General features: G+C 33.6%; 1 protein-coding gene across 4 annotated transcripts in view; it reads right to left on the reverse strand.

Moving 5' to 3' along the window:
* VTI1A (vesicle transport through interaction with t-SNAREs 1A) overlaps nt 1-23,280 on the reverse strand; it is a 416,764-nt gene that overhangs the window by 324,021 nt on the left and 69,463 nt on the right. For 2 of the 4 annotated variants that reach the window (XM_043983903.1, XM_043983901.1), the window contains exons 4-5: nt 8,348-8,425; nt 1,896-1,916 (exon numbers count right to left, since the gene is read on the reverse strand). In XM_043983903.1, coding sequence (XP_043839838.1) covers nt 1,896-1,916; nt 8,348-8,425 — 99 coding nt within the window. The remainder of the gene's footprint in view (nt 1-1,895; nt 1,917-8,347; nt 8,426-23,280) is intronic. The other 2 variants (XM_043983904.1, XM_043983902.1) reach the window with 1 other exon arrangement.

Consider the following 23,280-nt stretch of genomic DNA (forward strand, 5'->3'; position numbering starts at 1 on the left):
AAATATCAATACCTTATCTGGACCATGTGTACTCTGAATACACCATAAACTAAGGCGGAGGCAACAGAGTAATCTAGCCTAGAAATAGCCTACTACATTCAGAGCAAAGTAAGTTAAAGGTATATTTCACAGGATACAACTCCATTAGTTGAATGATCTAATTCTATTTCCAATAACAATTCCATTACAGTTTCCAGTTTCCAAAAACATAACAAAGAAGAAGAATCAATAACCTGGGAAACTTGCTGCCAACATAAACAAAAGAAGAACTGTAAGTTAATGAAATATAAAAATATATATATTTTTAAAAATGCAAATGCGACATATCCAACTTCTCCATCTGATACATATAATGCCACATAATTCATCCTCAAATATATAGGGCCTTTGGAGAAAATACTGACCCTTGAAAGGCTAGTTTTTTGCAACATAACACATTTTGGTCAACATACTTCTGACTTAAATTTGGGGGAAATAGCTTCACCTAATTTCTTTATATTGATCAAGGCTTTGAGATCTAAAATTAATTCCATTAGCATTTGAAAATTCAAGCTCTAAAATAATTTTTAATGTAACCTTCATGTAAATCTGGGCGTACAATGTCCCATGGGAATAAATATACTGATAGAAGAATATTGTCCTATGGGAAAAGTAGGTTTGAATGAATCATCCACTGTGCCACATAATCTTATTATATGTCAGGACTTGGTTTACACAAATGCACTTAACATTGTCAACTGCTTATGTGTAGGGAGTAGAAAAAGGACAAAGAAATAGGATACAAAAATCTGCCTACATTTCTTCTTCACTTTTCCTTCCAGTTACTGTTTATTAATGAAAATGCATCAATAATGAACCTTGGTTAGGAATAGCTGGTAAAAACCACTATATCCATAAGTCCCCAAATCAGCATTAAAATAGCCTAGAAAATGCTGAAGTATTCTTAAAACAACACAAAACCATTATAGCAAGAACTTCCTCATCACTAATGTTAAGCTGCACACAAGGATAGCTCTGGCTGCTCTTGTTACAACATATAATTTAAAAATTAGTTTTAAAACAATAATATAAGCTATTGTTTCGACCCAAAGTTGATGGCAACAAAGATCGATCATGCTTCATCAAAATCATAGTAACTGTAATCATATATCACATACCCCTGAGAGGATACAATATCCCTCACAGATATGGAGAAAACATAAGAAACAGTGCTATAAATATTTTCAGGATCTCAAATACATTAGGAGTAGTGGCCAACAGCACTCTAAAGCAGACCATCATGCTCCAAGAAATAAGGGCACTTCTGATGCTCTTTTCCTATAAAACAGATATTGTTTAACAATGACTAAAGCCACTGATAAAACTAGGAATCTGGGTACATTGACCAGTAGTGCATTTATAATAGACATTTCCCCAAAGAGAATTATAAATTAGTTGGATCTCATATTACATTTAACAATATCTAGGTAAAGGAAAGAATTTTTTTTTATGTAGTAGGTGGCTAATTAGAATATTATGAAGATATTTGCCAAATCAACCACTTTCAGAAAAACAATAGATGAAGTTACAGTTTTCACAACTTATCCAATTTTATATTTCAAAGATGATGAAGATCCAGCTTTAAGATATACTTTTGTTGTTCATCCCTTTTCCTTCTTTGAATATGTCTATGTTTCCACTGTGCCAGCAAACAATATTAATAACTGTGGTAGGTATTCTTAAATAGATAGTCACTGAGGAAATGCATAAAGTAGAGGATGGTTTTAAGCAATATAATCAATACTTGTGCTTTGTCAATTTCCCTGTAATACTGAACCAAGAGATCTACTTGAGATTTAGAAACTCAGCTTTATGAGAAAGCCAGACAACAACAACAAAAGCTAGAAAGTACTCACCTCTTCACGTAATTTTATCAACTGCAACATGAACGCACAAAAAAAAAAAAAAGATAAAAAGGAAAGAAATGGCAGGAAAGAAAGATCAGTTGTATGACAGGATACAGAATTAACATTGACAATTTATCTGTTTACATGTTTAGCATTTAAAAATCACAGACAAACACATTAAAAGAACCTAAACATAGACTACACGCAGAGTTTTTTGAACGAATAAAGATCACTTTCTCACACTGTCACATTAAACAAAGAGAATAGTGTGAAATTCTCTTTTAAAGTACATCTAAGACACCATCATGAAATAAAGGGGAATGACTTCATAGAAGTCTATATTATAAAGAAAAAAAAACAAGTTTACTGTTCCTCTCTTCTAAGAATGTACCACTGAAGAGGTTTTGTTATATACAAGTTTTTAGGATGTTTTTCTATTTGAGGTCTTGACAAATGATTTCTATTTTTAACAACAAGTCAAACGGATTATTAGTTTATACTATTTCACAGTTAATAACTGATACATCAAAGATCTACATATTAGCTACAAAACATGTGTCCCTATTCTTCTATTAGGATGGAATTAAGTGGTAATAATGTTCTCTTTAAGAAATAAATGAACTATGTCAGGAAAGAGAATGCTTATTTAGTCCACAAGGCATTTAATACAAGATATTTGACATTAAAAATAAATTTAATTATTAGCATTGATATTTTTGTTTTCTTTTTGTATGAGACTGCTGCAAATGAACTCAATATTTTTTTATTTTAAAACATCTTCAAATTTCAATCTAGTTACTCCACACAATAAGTGTTTTGAACTTATTTATATTTCAGAATCGTTTCTGTTAAGTCAAACTAAAATCAAGTTCTTGCCATAACTGTGATGTTAGTAAATTCTATGATACTATGGTCATTTAATTTTTTAAAAATTAAACATCACATGTAAAGTTTTAAATTATTTATAAAGTAAAAAAATGAATGCCCATGCATCTGGCTAATACATTTTGATATGCTTCCTTGACAGAGTCCTAAATCACTGCAAATATTAGTGAACTGTTGAGCTGATTGCCATTTTTTTCCTACCATGAAATAAACACAACACAACAAACTATAAAGGACACAACTGCTACAAGCCTGAATTTGCATTCTCACTTCTTTCTCCATTTAATTTAAGACCTATTATTTCAAACTATATACAAATTTAACAGACTAGTTATTAAATCTATATAATTATTTCATCTATTTATTAAAATACTAATCTTGTACAATCCATCAAATTAGATCATTGTTTCAGGAGCAAAAGTGGAATGAGTTTGCCAAAATTCTCTCAAAAAGAATGTGCACTACTATAACATGGTTTTCTCAAAACAACAGCTGATTTTTGACACCAACTCAATGAACCCACAAGATTATTCTGATTCTTCACTTATTTTATAAGAATTCATTTCCAAATAAACAAGGAAGTAATATATAAAACCATATGGAATCCTTTCACAAGAATATATTATACCAAAAATGCCTAACAAATTTATTTTTAAAGAAAATTCACTCTTCTTTCTTCACAATGGACAAGTGGTTGTAATTACAGTCAACTAGCAAGCTCGCTGGCTCAGTAACCATCCAGCATGTAAGATGAAAGCTTCTAATCATGTCATAAGAAAATAAACTACTTTTTACCCAAGAAGTTAAATTTTAAACTCAAGTACCTGGCCTTTTCTTTTTCCTTTTTTCCTCACCCTTAAAAAAAGGCAAACATTAATTCGCCTCAGAAAGAGCTGATTTGGGAGCAGATCCCACAGCTATCTTTTCTTTCTGGGGTCACCATTCTTCAGTTGACTATGATACTTAAAGGGCCAAAGTTTAAAACTACTCTTCTGCAATAGAGACCATTTGGAGCATACCACCCTGCCATATTCAATGAGTGTTTAAAAATGCTTCCCATTTGTTTTTTCAATAGTTTCCAAACAAAAAATGTTCTATCTTGTTTGTGCTGCATGGCTGGCTTTAAGCTTTGCACAGGATTTGCTGCTAAGCTAGGTAATGGAAGGGATTTTTTTGTCTTTTTTTTTTTTTTAAGTTTAGGCTGAGAGCTATTCATTCAAATTAACAAAAGATGGTTAAATTTTTTATAATTAACAATTAGACTAGCTCCAAACCTAATAAATTTATTTTTGACTGAGTTTATCATTTGCTCAATTATGAATGTATTTAAAGTATGTACAGTCACCATTTTGGGTTATGATAATTGACATTTCTGTTTGAAACAAAGATTTTTTTTTTTCAATGCAGAATTTGATACAAGAGGTAATCTGCTCCTTTGTAGGCCGAAAAAATCTGGTTTACGCTGGTTTGAACCAGTGGAATCTCTTGTGGTTAAGCCCTTCTGCTGTGACTAAAATCAAAACTGCGCCTCAGAGCATGTGAGAGAGTGTGTGCGCGCACACGCCTCTGTGTGTGTGTATGTGTGTGTGTACGTGTAAGGTGCATCACGTGACAGAGGAAACTACCGAATTTTTTTAAAGCTGATAACGCGACTGCCGTCTCTGTCCGCATACAGATAACGAATAAATGCTGAACTCTATTAAACGCCCTTTACACATTATCGTGGGTCGAACACACAATTTTCTGAACTTATGATGACAGTCTATTTATTTTGCTATAAACCCTCAGCACGTAACGAACAGATTTGTGTCTGGTAATGATCTGCTCTGCCAGGGCTATATGAAATGATACCGACCTTCTTTAGATCTTGGGGAATTAAATTGACCGACTTCACCCCCTGGTCTGGAGCTGAAGTTTAACACACTTTATGCACAGCAAGTCCAAATCAGAACTTAAGAGAACCTTGTAGTTAAGAAATTAAGTAATCATATCTCAGCAAAATACTGGTTTACCACAAATATTTCAGCAAGAATTTGTAAATATGCTACTCTATATTTGATTTTTAACACATTTAGGATGGTCTTGGATTCATTATTAATCAATGTATTTTGCACATGGAAAATAAAAGAATAATCTTGTTCAAATGGAAAAAAGTTGGACTCACAACTGTCCCATCATGATACTTTAATACCAAAAGACATCAATTGAACCTTGTAATTTCTTTTTTTGGTGAAGGAATGGTCCTTACTAAACTGAAATAATTTAGTGCATGTTAAAATGAAGATAGCATTCTAAGTGCAGTATCTCTATATCCAAGAACTCAACTCTTGTAAGGCACTAATAAATGCTGCCAGTCAGGATGGCAAATATGATTTGAAAATAATAGACTATTAATGCTTAAGACAACATTCCTGGGAAAGCTGATAACCCAAACGCAATTCTAACATGCAGAGTAGATAGTTTTGTTTCTCCTTTGTAAATCAGAAATGAGCCCCATCTGATTGTACTCACTGGATTTGAATCAGGAACGAATTAATTTGTACAAAGCAAAGTAATTACTTTATTAAAACAGCATGGAGTCAAATGAAGTAGTGTAATAGTATGAAGGACATCAAAGATAGAATTTTTAAAAATTCTTAATTTATGAAATTTTGGCATACTTTAGTAAGGGAAGTAACTGTAATTTTTATATACCTAAAAGTAAATCAATATATTTACAGTTAATTAGCTTATTATAACCCTACATGTTATTATAAAAGTTTTAGGTACCAAGTCATTTCATTGTAAAGTATTGAAGGAATAAGAAGGAATGGTCACTGTATTTGCAGTTTTCTAAATTCTCAAAGGAGTCACTCATAGGAAGAGAAGGACAATAATTAAGCACTTGGTCTCCACTTAGCTTATTTTATTTACCATTTTGTCCATCTTAATACTCAATTTTATTATTTTTTCTTGTCTGAATTATTTTTAAAAAAATCTTATTGTTAAGGTGCAAACCTTAAGTCAATAGCAAGTTGCTAGGTTAACTATTTCACTCTGCTTACCTCTAAGTGTTTATCTAAATTAACAAGAGGTTCAATCTAAACACTGAAAATGCCAAAAATCAGATTATGTTTCCTAAACAAATCTCTGAAGATAAACTTATCATAGATAGGAAAACATGTATATTTAGTTCTAACATATATCTATTTTCATAGTCATTGATTGATATATGAGAATTTATATTCAGTGCCAGGTTAAAGCCATTGCTTTAAAAGAATAGCTCCACTTTTTATTCTAGAGTCTGAATACAGAATGATGCACAAGAAAGTGGTCACACCTGGTTGTGGAGGAGACTGGGGTATGAATATCTCCCCCTGGAATCATTATTTCATAAATGCCAGGTTCAATGATTTCCCCCATTACCTGGGGAAAAGTTTGATTTGGCAGCAAAATACCCCCAAAAGTTGAGTGTTGGGGTGGGGGTGGGGGGGAGTCTATCACACCTAATTCCAATTCCATACTGAAAAGTTCACAAAAGTCACAATCTAACAGCTACATGTACTTATGACTATAATTTATCACACTGTATTTATTGAAGTGACAGTTCCTTACAACTGAACTTCAGGTTTTCCAAGCACTCTCAGAATTTGTAAGCCTGCTTTATCTGAGTCCAGGAGAAAACTCTGCATAATCACTTTAAGGTGACAGGATTATAATTTGAACAATTCTGAAAATATGAATGCGCCCTATTTTTGTGGAATATTTTTCTCTAGGCATTAAAAAAAATCAGGCTTACAGGTATATGAGGCAAATGTTTGAGGCACATAAAATGTCCATGGAGAGAAGAGAACATGTTAAAGATGGGATCACTGTCACAGTACTACAACATCTCTTACAAAGACGGATTCTGAACCAGGCAGAAACTCCCCCTACTCTATTTCTTCTACATTAAGCAGTAGTTTCAAATGAGGGGATGATCTATAGCTTTTAAAGGAGTTGACATGGGAAATATGCATTCTATCATTTGGGAGGTTTAAAGGCAAGATAATGCTTTTGTTGTAGCAAAAATAGAAATAAAATCATGATAAATTAAATACTTATGAACAAACTAAACCTTCTTTAACAACACAAAAAGAGAATATTCTCTTCTCATCCTTACACATTATTTAATCTATTATGAGTAAACCCCCTTTATCACAAGTCCCCTTTTATCTCTGATGTACTCACCACTTTTTTTTTTCCTTAGGTATTCTCACATTTCAGTCAAGGGCCTGAAATCCCAAGTCATATCTTAACATGTTTACATGTCTGAACCCATACTGATAACATCTAAATATTGGGGGGGGGGGGGTTGGGGAATGGAGAAGGAAGAATCTATATACAAAACAAATATATCTAGCTAGGTGATTCTTCCCTTTGGAAAAAAAAAATATTCTCACATGCAAAGTCTCTATACTTAATGACTTCTAATATCAACATTGGAATAGATAAATAGATGCTAACATTGTGCAGGTGTGTACCACTCTCTAATACATCTACTCAGAATGGAATAGAAATATGAAATTTTTATAGAATAAATTATTATGCGTCAATATGCAAGTTTAGTTTACTCAAGAGATGTCATGTACATTTTAATTTGGTCCAAGTAAAGACCTGAATGCCATTTGATAAAGTAATGTTAATAAATATGCTCAGGTTATATACTGTTTATTTCTTTTAGACTGGTAAAGAGAGCAGAACTACTTGAAAAATTTTTTGCAGGTAACCTTTGCATTTAGGCTCCTTATTTTTTTTTAAGCCATACATTTAACCTACACTTACTAAATAAGTATACTTAGTCTAAAGATGGCTACAGTTTTAATTCAGAAAACAGAAAGCAAGAATTTGATTAGATCGGTAAATACAGGACTAAATTTAGGCCCCAATTGGAACTGATAGTCAAACTATATGACCCAGTTAGAAGAAACTGTGCTTTCTTTTGGATTATGCGGATCATTTACAGTGACATAATAAATTTTCAAAGAGGCATTTGTCATAAAAATGATTTCTATACAAATATACTCTCTATAACAATGTCCTAGTTTCTCTCATAGTGTTACACTTAAAATCTAAATTTTGATAAATTTATTATTATTTTTTAAGCTGTCAAATAATGAGGAGGCCACTCTCCTCTGTTGAATTCTGAAAGCTTACTCTCATTTCTTTGGCCTGTAAGTGTTGATTTAATTATAATGCTTTATTATCAAAGCTGTATTATGTACTTTTTTATTCCTTTTACTTGTGTTTGAGGTGAAGACCTTGTCTTTGTCTGCAAACAGTGTGTTTCAAGTTATTCTTTAAGTACTAAATAATAAAGAAAAGAGAAGAAAAGATTTTTTTAAAGATAGCAGACAGTGATCACAAGGTAAAGGGTTAAATGTAAGATCTCCAAGAAACATTTTGAAGTTGATTAAGACTCCAGCTTTGCATTAAACAGTATCACTTCCACATGAGTTGTTGCTAATGCTGTTAAGGAGCAGCTTGAGAAGCCCAGTGTGCCACTGACCTCCTTCACCCTCCAGCCACCCACCGGGGTTTCCTGATTAGCATTCTACCTGGTTCTCGGAGGAATTCCCATCATCCCCTAGGAGCTCATTCCGTACTTCGTCACTGTAGGCGATCCGTGACCTTTTCTGTAAAACAAAACAAAACAAAAAGACAGAGAGAAGCGTTAGGAAGTAAAGGCGCTGAAGCATTATTTGGTATCAAGGCTGATCATCTTAAACCTCGGGAGCCCCCTAATGGATACCTATTTGCTAAAATCTGCAAGTCAAAGTTATTGAAAGTTCTTGAACTTGAGAGTTTCAATGAAAATCATCTGTAAAAATAACCAAACAAACAAACAACTTGCCAACAGTCCTCCAATATACTCCAAAGTATAATGTAATACACTTCACTATCATTAATGGAATTAAAAGAAGTTGTATACTATCTATTGTATATCATTAAAATAAGGCCATTAAGTTGAAGTAAACAATTATCTGAGGAGGGAAAAAGTCTCCTGGTTGTGATCAAGGCAAAAAATATGTGGAAGTTTTCAACAGTCTAGCATGAGATGAATTATATGATTTTTGTCTTTCTATGACTGACTACTATTATAATATCATATTCTATTCTCTGCAATTTGTAAAATCAATCAGGACTGTGATGTTATTAAACAGAAGAAGGAATTTTCAAACACTTCCCATCTGAAACCAATGTTTCATAGCATAGTTTAAAATTGAAGTGTGTATGTGTATTTCTAGGTCTTCTGCTTGTGATGGTCTATGAAGAAAGAATAAAAAAGACAATGGGGTTAAGGGGAGATGCCTTTCATGTATCAGATTGTTATTCATGTAAAACATAAAAGAGGTTAAATTTAATAATCCTACTAAGTTAAGACAAGTCACTTGTGACTGTACTCAGTAGACTTTTCAGGCCATGAAAGTACTTTTAAATAAGCATTTTCTGTTTTCTTCAAATAAAAACAGTTCTGAAAATGCTGGGAAATCATGAAGACAAGTGGTTAAACTGGAATGACCTATTCATTATTATTCTCAACATCATTATTTCTACCACAGTTACCTCATTACCCTTTTTGCTTCTGAAATGACTGAGCAAAGGCATGAGTAAAGAAAAGGCTAGGAAACAGTAGATCACCTGACTTCACCAAAAGCTACTTCCTTCCCCCAATATATTCCTCTCTTTGGAATTATAACTCCTAATTCCCTACCTGATGAAGAATGTGCTGGAAAAATCAGCATTTATGACTAAGTATAGGTCGGCTAGTCTGCTTACCCTAATAGGTAAATTGAAACAAACAAAACATACAAAATGGTAACTGAAATTAGTTAAATAATAACACTTCAATTTTTCAGCAGAATGGATTATCAAGATTCTTTAAAGAAAGAATCATAGCACATTAGAGTTGGATGGGATCTAAGAGAGGAAATACTCCAATTCCTCTCACTTTACATAAGAGGAAACTAGTGGCCCCACAGAGATGAAAAAACTTGTCTAAGTTCTGAGAGTCAGGGGTAGAACCAAGAATAAACACCCAGGTCTCTTGACTTCAAATCCAGTGCTCTTTCTATCACATCACATGGCCATAAACTTAAAGGATATATAGATTCTGCAGATTTTTCATAATGCAGAAAGTGGTGGTGGCTTTAAAGACATATTTTTAACCTAGGATCAATCAATAAATCAAGTAAAATAGATACTGTACATTGACAAATGATAAGTTTTAGACAGCATGATTAAATCTTTATAAAAGGAGAAACTGAGGCTAGGAAGTTAAGCTTTGGGCTAATGAGGAAACAAATTCAATCAATTAATGTACCAATCACACCTGATTGCCATTATCAAATAGCACTCTTCTCTTGTTCCCATTCACTGAATTATTTCTTATCTAGCCATGTCTATTGATTTAATACTGAATCATGTTGAAATTAAAGCTGATGTAGAAGGACAGAGCACATCAGGGACCTACTACAATATTTAAATCATGCCAAATCTTTCTTTTACCCATTTGGAGATCTCAGCCACAGCAGTTTCAAACTAGCTAAGCAAAAAGTATTCTACAGCATTAAAGGAAATGAGAACCTTTAAACAGGCTGTGGTATCAGAGCTGCCGTTTTAATTATTCATTTCATCACTATAGGGGACTAAAACATTCCACAGTATGCAAGAATATCATCTGGAGATTGTTTTTGTTTTTCTCTTTTTTCACCCAAAAGCCAACAAATTGGCATAGATTGTTCAATTATATTATTGTGGTATTTTTATTTGATATACTTCAAAAAGGAGAGGAAATTACAAGTGTATAGCAGTAACTATTCAATCTTATTTTGGTTACCATCCATTTCTTCATCTGAAGACCAGGACTTAAGGTAGTTATGCTCAATAGCAGTTTAGTAAACTGGTTTGGGGTCAGGTTTCCTCAAATTTAGGGTATGTTTATGCAAAAATCTCATTCTTTTACAATTTGGAAGGCAAAAAGAAGCATTTGATGGCTCTAGATAGTATAATTGTTTTTGTTTTTTTTAAAGATGCAGAACTTGCAAACTGGCCTATCATATCACTTTATTTTAAATTTTATTTTAACAGTGTAAAGCACAGATCATTTCAAATATCAAAAGGAGCTCTTGATGGACATAATGTAATAGAAGACACAGAAAAGTTAAATATTTATGCTTAGGAGTTTTTTTTTTAAAGAAAATTGAAATGCCCTTATATAATTATTTATAAATACTGACTTTGGGTGCCTCCATTTCCCCTCTCATAATTATTTCCAAAAATTTGAAAATTAAAATATAGTATTTGTAATGTTTGATTAGGGGAGAAAGAAGATAAGGTTTTAGACTATAGGATTGCAAAATTAATCGAATATAAAAGAACAAATACTTTTGAATGATAAATTGCTTGACTAGGATCACCCCCCCCCACCCAGCAACTGGTTTGATCTTATTAAAAAAAAACAAACAACAACACAATATAACTTTGCCATATACTATAAAGAATGTCAGTATTTGTGATTCAACATTATTGAAAATGAATTATCTACTATAATTAGATAATCCTAACTAAAATATTTTTTACTTTTCTATCAACTGTATATAAATTTGTACTTTAGCCAAATGCAAGCATGAGAATTTGAGCTGGAAATGTCACACACTCAGCTCCAGTTTGAAGGAACCCAATTCATAATGCATTTTATAAATAGTTAATGACTTCTATACATAAGCTAACCAGGCAAATCAAGAAATTGTCAACATTTTTAGTCTTAGTTGTCAGTTACCACTGTCTGCTGGCGCTTCATATGTGAGCTTCTGGAGAAGAGAGAAGCTCTGTGCAGTTTGTAATCCAGGGAAATTTCTGGACTGTGCCACATGGGTTGAAAAGCTCCAACTGACAATATTTTTCCACAAAGATTTGCTAAATACCATAGCTTCTTCTCACATTTGGTTGTGTGTATGTGTGAAATTGGGTTATCCTTCCATCAGGAAACCTACATTGGCACTCACTGATAATCTCGAGGTTACATGCAGGCCTGGAAAGATAGAGGACAATTAAAAAAAAGTACTGGTTATTTTTTGGAAGAAGTTGGAGGCACAAAGTTTCTCTGGAGACCAAAAAAAAGAGCCAGTGGTTGCAAGGGGGAAATTTCAGATTCCAGGCAGTTCTCACTTGGTATATAAACGAGATTTTTGCATACTGATTGGTTGATTTTCTTAAAGCCAAGTTCAAACAGATACACTTGCTCAGTTCTGTCTGGCAATTTGGCTTGAAACAATCTGTCTACTTGACCCGAGCCTTAACATTTCCCAACTGAACTGAATATGTTCATGGACAGGCACTGCTAAATTAGAAACAAAATGAATTAACTTAGCTTAAACTAATTAAGAACTGTGATCTGCTGTACCACCTCCTGTATGATTCTACATGTGAAGTAGGGTACATGTAACCAGACTGAGGATTCGACAATCTACCACTAATAGAAGCATAACAATGAAGTTGGTTTATTACTAAAGCATACGAGAAGTTAATTTCCATGGCGTGCACATGGCAAAGCAATTGCTTAAATTGCCTCACCTGGGAATTTAATACAATGTTATCATCAGACCAGCCACATTGTAAATAGATTTATAATGCTTTCCATGTGCTGTGCTATGTTGCATATGAATTAAGTAATGATCTGGTATTACAATAAAATCAGCTAGTTCCCACACCTGGCAGACAGGATATTTTGCTAAATTAATACCTATACAGCTACATCAGAAGGGAAGGGAGGAGAAACCATCTTCATAGCATACAACTATAGCTTTATGTGGTAAAACAAATAAGCTATAACTGTAAAAAAAGGTGCCCAAGGTAATCTATTTCTAAACATTTGGGTCACAGAATTTTGACTCCATTCTCATTCCAATTGATCTAATTTTCCTTGTTCTCTACTTTAATTACTCATTAGTATATTGCCACATTTATAAACAATGATACCTTTTATTTCTTTTTTATTTGTCATACAAATAAATAAAAAAATAATTAATACTTCTAGATATTTCTGTCAAGTCCTATACATCAACAATAATATTTATCGCTAATTTATTTGGGTATTTATCATTCATCTTTCTACCAGATATTATCCAGTTTTACCAAAATACTATCATACTGCTAAGATGGCATTTTCTTAAATACACTTAATTCCAGATTAAATTCTGACTTTAGTGCACAAGCACCCATTCCTAACTTCATTTCTATTGTACCAGCCTCAACACCCTTCTCCTCCACCTACAGGATCTTAAGAGGATTATTAAAGGCATGAAATGTAACCTTTACATGTTGGTACCAAGTAATATGATGGCATTTTTATTAGTTTTTATTCTGTTGCAACACAACAGACATTGAATAATCAATCATTCTAGTCAATTCTAATCAAACCAATTTAAGTTTAAAAATATATTAACACATACATGAAGTAAAAACTAGGTAAATTACTGGGGAAATGGTATTTTATTGTTAACATATAAACACTTATCTTCAATTTATTCCATCCAGGATGACAAATAATGTATTAAGATGATATAATTTGAAATTGGATTTCATATGTCCCAACTTCAACATCATCAAAAGAAAGAGAATGTCAACAGAAGCAATTTCATTTTCTAGATATTCTGTAGCTCTTTGTGTATTAACTTTTAGTTCTTTTTAACATAAACACATCAGGAAATAACTGTGTTTGTGTGTGTATAAATTAGATTAACAGATATTTTATATGTGTATATATGTACATATAGACATGCATACATATGTATATATCTATCCAAATATGAAAAGCAGCAATATATTGTCAAGAACCAAACACAGGGGGAAAAAAGACTTTAGGAAAATACAACCACACAGTAAATACTAGGAATTCTTGTTCTGTCTTTAAATAAGCATTAGATAATTAAACCAATCTACAGTGAAATACCTGGAAATTTCCAATGTAGTCATTTGGTTAAAGTCAATGTCTATATCATTCTAATCAAGTGTGTCTTCGAATATAGAAATAAATATTGCTATATAATATACCAAAAGGCCATATATATATATATATATATATATATATATATATATATATATATATATATATATATATATCCTTTGTGCCATAATGCTAGAAACTCTGGTCTTGTACAACAATAGTATGACCAAATCAAACTTTTAATGGTAAATGATAATACAAAATAAGCAGAAGGAAGTCATCCTGTTGAGTAAGTGCCAATCTGTTTCTCCTAAGCAATCATCCCTCTAAACATGGCTTACTTTTGCTCAGGGGAGAGCTTAGAGTTAAAGGTCAAGCTCATTCCCTTGAAATTGTACATACCACATGTTGGTGAACACTACAGCTTAATAAAGAAAAACAACAACCAAGTTCTATGCATGGCCAATGGACCATGTTCATGTCACCTAGATAGCTAATGCTAGCCTGCCTTCTAGTATGGTAGGGAAGACAGGTCACCTGTAAGAAAATTGTAACTCATTGCATCTTGGCATGCATTAACAGAAAGAGCTATCTGATTTGAAAGGCCATGGACCTGAATTTATTTGAGGAAAAGAAAAAGAAAAAAAAAAGAAGTCAAGTTTAGGAATTTTTTCCTTTTTTCTACATATTCTTTTTTATTTCAGTCTGAGATATTATTATTATTATATGGTTTTCTAACTTTGTAATGGCATAAATGTTTGTGTTTTGAATTATCAACATATAGAAACATAAATACATTATTCCATCTTTATTCTTTTTTACTACTTAATAGAAACTAGCATATTTTATAATTATTTTACAAATGGTCATGTGTACATTATACATAAATGCAATACATATGGGCTAATAATTATAAAAATATTTCACTCAATTTTATTTATTTCAAGAACCTAGACTGTCTCATTGCTATGTCAATCATGACACTGAGTGCCTTCATTTCTCCCCTTAGTGTTTCGAAGTTTAAAAGTGAAATCATACTTTCATATTTCAAGCAACATAAGAAATGAGTACTATTGTACTTTTGACTAAGATATATATTTGATTCTCTTTTAAGCAGAACATGTGGCCATGGCTATATTCTTGTTAGCTTGCCAGCAAATTACTATATTTGTCTATGAGGAAACTGTACAGTTTCCAACATTTTTGATAACATAGCATACAATAGAAATGAATTAAACCTGCCAAATGTTTCTTAATTGTGAAATAATAAATAATTTTATCCTTTGTGCTTTAGTAAAAATATTTAAAAGCTATACACTGAAAGCAAAATTCTTCTATGTGTGCATGCTACTCAGGAGATATTTTATTCATAACTGAAAGGGACAGCATGAATAAAATGTAAATGAATATAATTATAGAATGACTCATATAACCTATTAGTTAGAAATAAAAAGGCTTTATTTGCAGGGCTGGAGGTTACAATGAAAGGCATTCCTTCAATTCAATTCAATCAACAAGCATTTATTAAGCATCAATTTGATTCTTAAATAACATTCTCTAATCTGGGCACAATCTTGCTTCTAAAAGTTAGAGATGACTTACTCCAAGAATCTCCTAGCTTCCTTGAATCAAAGACTATTAGAGAGAGAGTCTAGTCCAAAACCTTCATTTTACAGAAGGGAAGACTGAGGTCCAGACAGATGAAGTGAACTTGCCCAAGGACATAGAGCTGGTAATGAGGTGAAGCTGGTAATGAGGTAGAGCTAAAACAGCAACTAGATCACACAGAGGCCCAGATGACTTTTTCTCCTTCCTTTCCTCTATCTACAATACTTCATGTTTTTGTGACATGGTTCACTCTATAATACAACATTTAATAAGTTATACCATAGTAACTTCACATAAGAAAGGTGTTCATTAAAATGATTATGTTACTGGTGAATTAAACCTAAAATGCAATATTTACGTATATAAATGCCATAAATACTTGTTGGGGGTCAGAGTTTTTATTTCATAAAAGGCCTAATCTTACAGGGTAGGTTGTAACTACACTTGTGGGTTTAACTAATTACTTCTGGAAACTAACCCTTTCAGACTATCTAGAACAATCTAGCTACCTAGCCACCCTAAAAGGGTTGTAGCAGCTATTACTGAGAAGTATCAGGATGTATGTAGCATAGCACCTATAAGATCTGATATACTGGAAAATATCCTAGAAATAGTATTAAAACTGTCCTTGAAGTCTGTTCAGCAGAGTCACATTATTGGTGAAACAACGTTTTAACAATGTGGTTGGAGTATTCAATTCTCAACCCTAGATTCTGCCAAATTCCATGCAATATGGTAAACTGTAGATATACCACTGTCACATGTTTTATACCTTTTAATGGTTTAGTCAAAAGTGATAAAACTGCAATATAACAAACTAATTTACTGTTTCTCCTAAGCAATCATACCTCTAAACATGGCTTACTTTTGCTCAAGGGAGAGCTTAGAGTCAAAGGTTAAGCTTATTCCCTTGAAATTATACATACTGCATATTGGTGAATTTGGGAGGGAATACATTTGATATTTGAAGATTATATCTACATATGTCTGACCACCATCTATACAACTTAATAAAGTGAATTCAAATTAGTGTGCCATACATGATTTCTAGGAATAATGTTCTTCAAAAAAGGCTCTTAGTTTTTAGCTGACCAAATTAAAGCTTGTTGATCTAGGGCTTGTAAATATATTACACAGCTCTCCTGCCTTGGTATTTGGAGAAATCCAACAAGTTTTTCCATTTGTATTTTGTTATTTGATTTTATCAATACTAATTTAATAGAGTTTCTAGAAATCTTGAACAAAGCCAAGAAAGTAGATATCATAAAAGAGAGAGTCGTGTTTCATGTAAAGGATGGATGACAGATGATGGAATCTTGAGACTCTTATTACCCTGAGATGCATGACCCTAAATTTTGTCATTCAAAAATAAGCAGTGGAGCTTAAACCAGGAGTTTAAAAAATGCATATGTTACATAATTTTATATAATATGGGGCTCTGTATTGGTGCTTAAAATGACAGTCACATCAACTATGCTTTTAAATTAAACACAAAGTTTTGAAGAATTTTTTTCCGTTTCATTCCAAAATACTTCAACTAAGCAATGACTTTTTTTTCATCCAAAATGAATTATTATACCATCTTTAAAATATCTATACAATATTTAAAAACAAAACAAAATCTAGTAAATTTCAGTGAGGAACAGATTGGTTGTGGTAGGAAGCAAAATCATTTCTATATTGCAATGAGTCATTTTAGACCTGCAGAATAAAAATTAGTTTTTACAATAAGATAGCACATTGTTATAAAATAAGATTCATAATATGTTATATTTCAAAAACTAGATTCTATGTTATCCTTTTATGTCCAGTGGGGAGAAATTAATTTATAAATAATTCACAATCTTTTATCCTGATGTTTCTTAAATAGAATAATTTAATTTTTCAATTAGAGTTCTCTTTATAAACCAATCTTAGTGTATTTTCCAGTATCTAAGGGCACAGAAGAGTACTTAAATGGAATTATAACCTTATAGCTAGTGAGCAAATTATTATCACATAGTAAATATAACATACTTGGAAGAAATGAGATGTTTTAAATGTTAGTGCTTAAAATCTATCTTCTTTGTTTCTATTGTCAGACATTACATTATTTTAGCTCTCTACACAAAACTAAAACTTCTTCTGAAAAGATATTACTTATAATTTAACACTTTAAAACCACAATTTCATAATTATAATGAAATGATCTCCTTTCATCCTACTCAATCTGTTCTTCTGACCCCTTTGAAAATACAACTAAAAACCTGAAGAGAACTTTTCCCCAAAAATCATTCTGATCCCTCTTCAAATCCCATATCTTTGGTGGCTTCAGTTGTACCTTAAAAAGATGAAGTTACATTTAAGTTATGTTATTATAGATGTCATCTGTAGTTTTTTAAATTTTGAAATGATATATACCGGGGCAGGCAGGTGGCACAGTGATAAAGCACCGGCCTTGGACTCAGGAGGACCTGAGTTCAAATCTGGCCTCAGACAATTGACCCTTCCTAGCTGTGTGACCCTGGGCAAGTCACTTAACCCAATTGCCTCACCAACCCCCCCCCAAAAAAAACATCCAGTGAAATGATATATACCCTTGCCAATTGGTTTATAAAATGTTCAAGATTTAGCTCTATATTCACAAATGAATGAAAGAATAGGCTACAATTTGTAGATGAGAAAAACAGAGGTATTAAAGCCTTATGCCATGCAAGTTACCTACAGCCCTTATATTTCCTAGATATTACAACAAAGAGTATTCTCAATTTCTTTCCTTATGATCTTTTTCTATTGGGCATTTCAACCAGGTTATTATACACAAATTATATTTGTGGGATAACTTTCACAGAAAAGTTTCATCGACACCTTGAAAGATATATAGAAGAGTTTGCAGGGGGCAAAGTCCTGACTGCATCTTAGAGAAGAAAAGTGACCCCCTCAACTCCATCCCAGGCAACTCTAAAAGCCACAGAAGAGGCATTGGCTCAAGCTACAACCTTTTTCAGAATAACTTACAGAATAACTGTAAGTTAGAATGGAAGGAGAATTTCCTTAAGAAAAGCCAATATACCCTGAGAAAATTTTTAAGCAACAAACCGCTGTCTGTCTTTATAAGTCAATATGGCATTTCCTTTTAATTTCAAATAGAAGCATCCCTCATATCAGCAATCTTATTGTTCTCATAGGTTAGATATTCCCATTTGTTATTAGAAAGAAGCTACTAGACAATCATCTCAAACAAGCTGGTGTGCATACATATTTCTCCTTTGTTTGTTTGATTTGTGGACCTGAGGAATATGGATTACCTCTGTTATCTGCACGAACAAGCTCTGCTCCAGTCCTGGCATTCAGTCAGCTTTGATCTTGGGGACCCCAAATTGTACCGTTAGGCAACAGAGAGCACCTATCTAGATTGAACTGTCATACAAATAGATTTTTGTCAGCCACTCAATTTGTATTGGGGAGCATGCCAACAAAAACAAAACTCAGCAATTTAAAACAACAAAACAATGCCTGTGCTGACAGGAACAAATTACTACATTCCAAATGAATAAGAATTACTGTAGATCACAGATTCTGCATATGAACACTCCACCAAAAAGTAGGGGAAAATCACTCTCTGAAGTAGTTCTATATATCCACTACATTTATGGGATAATCTAAAGAAAGCAAATGGAATACTTATGACAAATAAATATACAAAGAAGATGCAAAATACAATGAAAACAGATGAAATATTAATGATGGCTATTAGCAGGACATGATAACAGAGGGGCCTGATTAAGTTCTGCTTCAAAATTCTATGGCTGGCCAAAGCAGGTCATTGCCAGCTACATTCCTAACTTGAAGAGTGAGCCACCAACCCTTTGAAGGTTCTGGAGAGACAGATGTTGCTGTCCCTTTGGGGAACAGAGGTCAAACTACTATCCACAATTCCTGCTTCTGAGGTGTAGAAAGAAGCCCCAGGACTTGGACCAATGAGCTCATTTGAGATCTTCTGCTTCTATCCAGAAGACCCACCTTTAAAAGCAAATAGATTTCACTGCAACGAGGACAGTGCAATTCTACTCATTTCATTCTACAGCACATCCCCTTCAGAAAATCTTTTAGAAGAATTGATCTGTTTTCATTTGGTGACAGTACTAGATATCAGTATCTCAAAGGTAATTTTTTTTCTTCTTCTATGTTTTGGAAATTCAAATGGAATAAGGTAATCACACTTTGGAAAGGTAGGGAATCTTTTAACCTGTCATTGTCTAAAATATTTTTAATTTTTTTCATGCTATTTTGGCATGAATGAAATTTCATTCCCTTCAAAAGCTACATAAGAGAAATTTCCATTCTGAAAGCTATTTAGTTATTATTCCTTTGCCGAAATAAGATCCTGGATTTCAGAAAGCACAAACAAAAGTCCAAGAAGTAACTGGATGTACAAATTCAGCATTATTGCTTCACTATAGGATAAAGAGGAAAATAATTAGGCATGAAGGACAAAAACCTCGATAGAGCCCAAGTAATTTCACTAATTAGGAACAGAATCAGTAATTCACATGCAAAGATTTAAGTTTTGAGTACGAGTTATCTGCAGCATAGTTGTATAATGTGAATTAAATAGCAGCATAGTTATACAATTTGAATTAAATAGTTTGCAAAGTATTTGTGACACAAAGTCATAGGGAAATTTTAGGAGGATGATTATAATGTAGTGGAAAGAACACTGGATTTGAAGTAAAAAAACAAAAACCCAACAACAAAAAACCTTAGATTTGAATCCCAAATCTACTATTTCCCTGCTACCGGGCTGCAAACAAGTCATTTAAAATCAAGTCAGCAAGCATTTATTAAGCATCTGTTAGATGCCAGGTACTGTGCAAAGTGTTGGGGATACAGAGAAACGGTCCCAGTTCTTAAGGAGCTCAGAGTCTAATGCAGGAGACAACACGTAAACAACTATGCTGTTTGCTATATAACAAGCTCCAAATAGAATAAATTGGAAGTAATAAAATGAGGAAAGGCACTAGCATGAAGGAGGCTAAGGAATGATTTCTTGCAGAAGATGGGATTTGAGGTGAGACCTAAAGGAAGCCAGGAGGCAAAGGTGAAGAAAGAATTTCAGGCATGTGGGACATCTAGTCAAAATACAGTCTGGAAATGGACTGCCATGTGTGAAGAGCAGCAAGGAGGCCAGTGTCATTGAATCACAGGGTACTTAGAGGAGAGTAAAGTATAAGAAGATTGGAATGGTAGAAGGAGGCCAGTTTATGAAAGCCTTTAAAAGCCAAAGGGAGCTATATTTGATCTTCAAGGTAAAGGGAGCCATTGGAATTTATTAAGCAGAGGGGTGACATGTCAGACCTGTGCTGTGGGTAGCTCATTTTGGCAGCTGAATGCAGGATAGACCAGGGTGGAGAGACTTGTGGAAGGCAGACTAACCAGTAGCCTATTATAACAGTCCAGGCATGAGGAGATGAAGGCCTGCACTGGAACCATGGCAGTGACAGAGGAGAGAAAAGGAACATATACAAGAAATGTCATGGATGTAAAATTGACAAGACTTGGCAACTGGATACTGGAGGTGAGAGTGAGGAGTCAAGCATGACACCTAGGTTGTGAACCTAGGTTGTGAACCTGGGTGACTAGGAAAACAATGGTAATAAGGAAGACAGAAAGAGAGGAGGGTTTTAAGGAAAAAATTTTGAGTTCTGTTTGGGACATATTTAGTTTAAGATGACCACAGGACAGTAAGCAGTTGGAGATGTGAGACTTACTGGAGATCATGAGAGAGGGTAGGACTGGATAAATAGATTTTATGATCACCTGAATAAAGATGATAATTGAATCCAAGAGAACTGATAAGATCACCAAGCAAAGTAGCATTTAGGGGAAAAAGTAGATAGAAGGAAAAGATAGATAAGAAACTGCTATCAGCCCAAGCAGTCTTCCTTAACATGATAATAAATTTCTTTTCCTTTCAAACCCCTTCTCCAAAAAAGAGACAGAAAAAGAAGAGACAGAGACAGAGAGAGGAGAGAGACAGAAAGTGAGTGTCATGCCCTAATTGGTCATCTTGTCTCAGGTCTCTCCCCACTCAAATCCATCTCCCACTCAGAAAGTGCCAAAGTGATTTTCCTTATGCATGGATCTGACCTCTTTATTGAACAAACTCCATTGGTTTTCTATTGCCTTCAGAATAAATTATAAACTCCTCTAGCTTTTAAAGACCTTTACAACATGGCCTCAACCTATCTTTCCAGATTAATTCTACATATTCCCCTTCCCAAGCTTTACAGTTCAGCTCAACTACCTTTATCTCCCTCCTACATGTGGAGCTTCCCTCAACTCAGTGCCTTTTTACTGGCCAACTCCAGTCCTTAAATGTACTTATTCCATCACTGCTACTTTATAGAAACTCTCCCTTTATTCAAGCTGTAGCACTTCTTCCTCATTCTCACTTCAAGATAAAGCCCAAGCACCATCTTATATGTGAAATCTTTCCTGATATCCCAACCAAAAGTGGTTTCCCAACCAAACTACTACCTTGTATTTAACTACTGGGCATATATTTGTATGTCTAAATATGTATGCATGGTACAGTGGAGATAACTGGTCTTAGAACTAAAAAAACTAAAAAGTCCTACCTCTTATCATACACATTCTGGCTGTGTGACTCTAGGCAAGTCACCTAATCTCTCACTTCTCTCTCTAATACTATAAGAAATAGAGAAGATGCTGACCTGCAGATCCTATATGTATATATACCTATTTTGCAAATACTTATATATATATATGTACATGTTATTTCTCCCAATAGATTGTAAGCTCCTGGAGAGTAGGGATTACTTAAATTTTTGCCTTTTTTAACTCCAGTGCCTGGCACATAGCAGGTGCATAATGAATGTGTTTGATCTCTCTAACCAGTCAAATCCACAGAATTTCTGAGTTACGTTCTCAAATCAACATAGTTCATCATCTTCTCTGGGGAGACAACAATGTATGTCCACATCACAGGAACATAGACATTTTAGTCATTCAAAAAATATTTGTTGAATATATACTTCATTAGAAAAAATAATGGGAGCTTTGTAGTCATTAGCACTATAAATTTGACTCTGAGCATTAGCCAACAATCCAGCTAAAGTTCAGTCATAGACTGATATCAAATATAAGCTTCTCATTTATCTACACAGAAATGTGCGTGATCTGAGTTTGTAGTCAATGATCATGTCAGCCAACACCCTTATTTTAGAGATGAAGATCATGACAGTTATAGTATATAGCAACGATAATTATCAGATTTGTTTTAGGCAACCCAGCAGGCATGCTTAGAATATATTTTGACTAGTACACTACTTGGTTTTCTGTATCTCACAACTTTATTACACTCAAGCATTCTCAAAAATCAAAGAAGAGAGGAAAAGTTATGGCGGCAGGAGAAAGAACATTGGAGTGGAAGACAAGATACCTTAGTTCTGGTACTGTTTATGCCAGTAACTAACTCGTATGACTTTAGTCATGTGACTTTACTTCATGTTTTTAATTTTTTTCTAGTGGGCTGAAAGGCAGAGCTTTTGAACATACAGACATGTGTACATATGAATACATATATACACATATGTAATAGATTATAGATAGAACATTCATTGTACTTATTACACCTAGGCACTATACTAGGCACTAGAGATATTTTTAAAAAGAAAGATGGTTCTTACTCCCCAAAAGTTTACATTAGGGTGGGAGAAGATAAAACAAAAAGGGGAACTGAGGGGAAAAAAAGGATGGGTGGAAGCAGGGAGGAGGGTAACCCAACAGGGCAAAGATTGCTACTGAAAAGGCGGAGAAGCCCCAAGGATGAGATGACCTAGAGTAAAATGAGCATGACTCCGGCCTCTCAGGAAATGTCAGTCCTAGAGAAGGATGAACTCAACCATTACTATCCTGTGATTCTGAGATCAG

Source organism: Dromiciops gliroides, chromosome 2 (genome assembly GCF_019393635.1).
Source record: "Dromiciops gliroides isolate mDroGli1 chromosome 2, mDroGli1.pri, whole genome shotgun sequence".
NCBI classification, from domain to species: domain Eukaryota; kingdom Metazoa; phylum Chordata; class Mammalia; order Microbiotheria; family Microbiotheriidae; genus Dromiciops; species Dromiciops gliroides.